Source organism: Monoraphidium neglectum, assembly GCF_000611645.1.
Source record: "Monoraphidium neglectum strain SAG 48.87 unplaced genomic scaffold scaffold00649, whole genome shotgun sequence".
Lineage (NCBI taxonomy): Eukaryota > Viridiplantae > Chlorophyta > Chlorophyceae > Sphaeropleales > Selenastraceae > Monoraphidium > Monoraphidium neglectum.
Window position 1 is genome coordinate 1 of NW_014012979.1, and position 3,546 is coordinate 3,546.

Sequence of the window (3,546 nt, forward strand, 5' to 3'; positions counted from 1 at the left end):
GCCCCGCCCCGCCCCGCCGCCCCGCAGCATCGTCCACTGCATGCTGTCACAGCAGCGCGGCCCCTTCGCCGCGCGCCGCCTGGCGGCGCGGCTGTCGCAGCTCGAGAGGGCGCTGCCCAATGTGCTGGTGATGCAGGGCGGCTTCTCGCGCTGGGCGCGGCTGGGGTTCCCCCGGCAGGGATGAGGATCAAATTGCCCGGTTGGTGGGGAAGGATTGCGAAGCAAGGGTGGCCGGGACTGGCCTACGATAACCATCCAAGTTCCTGAGCTGCAGTTGCTGCTGCGGTTGCAGCCAGATTCTCAACTGCAGCATCTTCAACATGTGTCAGCATTTATGACCTGTGTCACAGGCTGTGTGTTTGTAAATTTTACTGTATTGTGTTTGTCTGAGAACAGCTTGCGCCTATTTTTGTCGTTTTCCTTATCGTGCATCTGACACCGCGCCAGCGCCAAGCTGGCAACCGCCGCTTGGGCTGGCAGCCCTCTGCTGCCTTGTGAACGCCACGCAATCCTTGTAAATTGGTGCTGGGATCCCCCTACGCGGCACCGCCTGCTGTTCAGCGCAAATTGGGCTCAATTACAGTGGAACCAGCGCAGGAGCCTCGGAGCCCCTGCCGCCCGCCCGCCGTCATTGACGCCCACGCATGACACCCATATGCATGATCGGCCGCCTACCCAAACCGCCTCCATGCGCTGCGACACCATTGCCTGCAGCACCGCTGCTGCTGGCACTCCAGACAGACGACTCCAGTGCCGCGAACGCTGCTGCTGCTGCTTTGCTGCTGCGAATGTGGAACCCCCCACTCCATCAGACGTACTTGGCCGAGAAGTACTCTGGGAGCACAAGGCATTGCAGTGGGAAGGGCATAGCGATAAGCCACTGACAAGATAATGATTGGAAGAGGTTCCAGCTGGGAACCAAGCACCCGCCCGTCTCATTCCCACAATGTGCCTGCTCGCGGTATGCTTGGGTTCTGAGGCAAGTGCCGCCGGCTGCAGCGACCAGCGCGCAGGCTGCCAATCTCCAACCACCCAAAACATGCAGCCGTCCCAGACAGCCTGCATATGAACACCCAAACCGCCCCCTGCCAGCCCAACCCACAAACGCACACGCGCACACACACACACACGCACAAATGCTGCCACAGCTTCATAGGGATGCCCCCCCTCGGCCCCTGCACCCCCCCTCCACGCACCCATGTCAAAGTGGTGAATCCGCACGTATCCGTCCTCGCCGCCGGTGGCAAAGCTGCGGCCGTCTGGCGCAAACGCCACAGAGTTGATGGGCCCGAAGTGGCCGCGCACGTTGCCAAACTCCTCCTGCAGCGTGAGATAGGCCGTGGTGCAGCCCCGGGCTTGAAACGCGGGCAGCAAAACCAAGCCAGCGGTGGCCGCAGCAATGCAGCAACCGCTCTTGAGCTATGGAGAGTATACTGCCTTTATCGCAACGAAAGCTGAATATCCTGCAGAGCTGGCTGCGCGTGTGCAACCACAAGGGCGGACTTGACCGGTCAAGATCTCGTCGCTGGCCCACCTGGTAGATCTTGTGGAAGAAGCGCGCCTCAAAGCCACCTGCCTTAGCCGCTGTTGTGGTCACCTGGGGTTGCAGGTGCGGGTATGCACGCAATTGTCATGACACGCGAGAGGCCAGGTTTGGTGCGGGCTTGCACGCCGGCTGCGCAGACGCGCCATCCGCCTGCTGGCCAGCGGGCCGCGCAGCTGCCCAATGCAGGCCCAGCTGCCCACAGGTGTCGCTACTGCCGCCTGACCTCAGGCGGTGGCCAAGAAACAGAGCCCGCTGCTCGGCCGCTCTCGAGCCCAAACACCCCACAAGGGCGGCGCACCTGGCTCGCATCCTGGCCGCCGCCCGCCAGCACGTGGTCCATCAGCGGGCTGATGGCTGCAGACTGCACGAAGCGCCCCGTCTTGTAGGTCTTCAGCACCTGGGGTGGGGCATGGGGAAGTGGGCATGGGTTCCGTGTGTGCGTGGGCGCGTCCTCGGCTGTAGGCGGATGGCACGGAGGCAACGCCGAGCACCTGCAGCCACTGACAGCTTCACCTGCCGGCATAGCGAGTTTTGACCACCTTGCGCAGGATGTGAAGACACCCGCATGCGCTGTTCCCCTGCCACACACACACACACACACACACACACACACAGAAGTGTCCCATACACACACGCTGCGTACCTCAAGCGTGCAGACGTCCACCAGCTTGGCCGTCTTGTCCAGCGACGCCGTGACGACATAGCTGCCGTCCTGTGAGAACTGCATGTCCTGGATGGCGTCCTCGTGGACCTGCCAAAAGGGGGGGGGTGGTGGCAGCTGCTTTGCAATGCAGTCGACGTTTGGGTTGCAGATAAGGTGGGAACACAAAGGTTGCCCATGCTGCAAAGGGCTCAGGGGGAAGGGTGTCTGGTTTTAAGCCGGGGGGTTGCTGTGACAGTGGGGGAGGAGGAGGGGGTGTTGACAGCGAGGCAAGGTATCATGTGTGTCTCTCGCGGCTAACTGCTAGGTTGGCCAGCAGCTGGATTGAAGCAAGGCCTGACCACCAACAGTTTTGGCAATGACGAGCCCCTTGGCTATGCCCTCCCATGTACAGTGTGTGTTTGCGCCACACCGCTGGGTCTTCCAGAGCAAACGCAGCCGTCAACGCCCTCCACACTGGCCGCGCGTGCCAAGAGTCGTGCAGCGCTGAACCCCCATGCAGCAATTCGTCCCGCAAACAGCCACAGCAAAAAGACGAGCGCTTGCTGCCTGCGCGGCAGCTGCCCAGTTCCACACACTGGGCGCGAAGGGCGCACCGCTGCGGGTCTAGTGGCGACAAATAGCGCAGCCACCGGGCGAGCTACTTCCACCTCTCAAGCAACCGAAGCACGACATCCGACGGCTCGTCCCAGCTGCAGATCCACCGCGGCCCGCACGCCCCGCCCAAGCAGCAAGGTAGATTGACTCCTCCCTCCGCCCCCTTGCCCACCTGCGCCTCCTCAAGCAACTCCCCCGTCTCAGCGTCCCACCGCCGCACAAAGCCGCCGTCGTGGCTGGTCAGCAGGACCTTGTTCTGCTCCACCCAGCCGATGCGCGTGATGCGGCCCTTCGGGGCGTCGAAGGTCAGCCGCGGCTTGTCGCCGGCGATCTGGCCGCTGCCGGGCTCCGCCTGCAGGTCGACATCGACGATGTGGATCTGCGGCGGGATGCCCATGAAGCTGTCTGTTGTGAAGGCGAGCAGCTTCTCTCCGATTGAGAGCGCGCAGGCGCGGCAGGGCTCGTTCATCTTGATCTGGTGGAGCTCCTTGCCGGTAGGGAGGTCCCAGATGCGAACGGTCTGGTCGGCGGACGACGTGATCAGCCGCTGCGAGTCCATGCTGATTTCACAGGTCCACACGGCTCCGTTGTGGCCCTCGTAAGTGCCTATGCGAGTGCCGTCGTCCGCCATCCAGAGGCAGGGATACAGGTTCTTGGCGCAGCTGATCATCAGGTCGCCTTCCCGGTTGTACTTGACCTGCGTCAGGGGCCGCTCATGCCCCTTTAGCAAGTACGGACGCAT

The 3,546-nt window shown here is 62.8% G+C and overlaps 1 protein-coding gene across 1 annotated transcript; it reads right to left on the minus strand.

Moving 5' to 3' along the window:
• Positions 1-808: 808 nt before the first annotated feature.
• Positions 809-3,546, minus strand: MNEG_4604 (Eukaryotic translation initiation factor 3 subunit I; the record flags this gene model as incomplete). The annotated part of the gene is made up of 6 exons (XM_014046917.1): positions 809-834; positions 1,197-1,320; positions 1,535-1,597; positions 1,845-1,943; positions 2,190-2,297; positions 2,977-3,546. 6 exons carry the CDS (start codon positions 3,544-3,546, stop codon positions 809-811), a joined length of 990 nt encoding a protein of 329 aa, XP_013902371.1.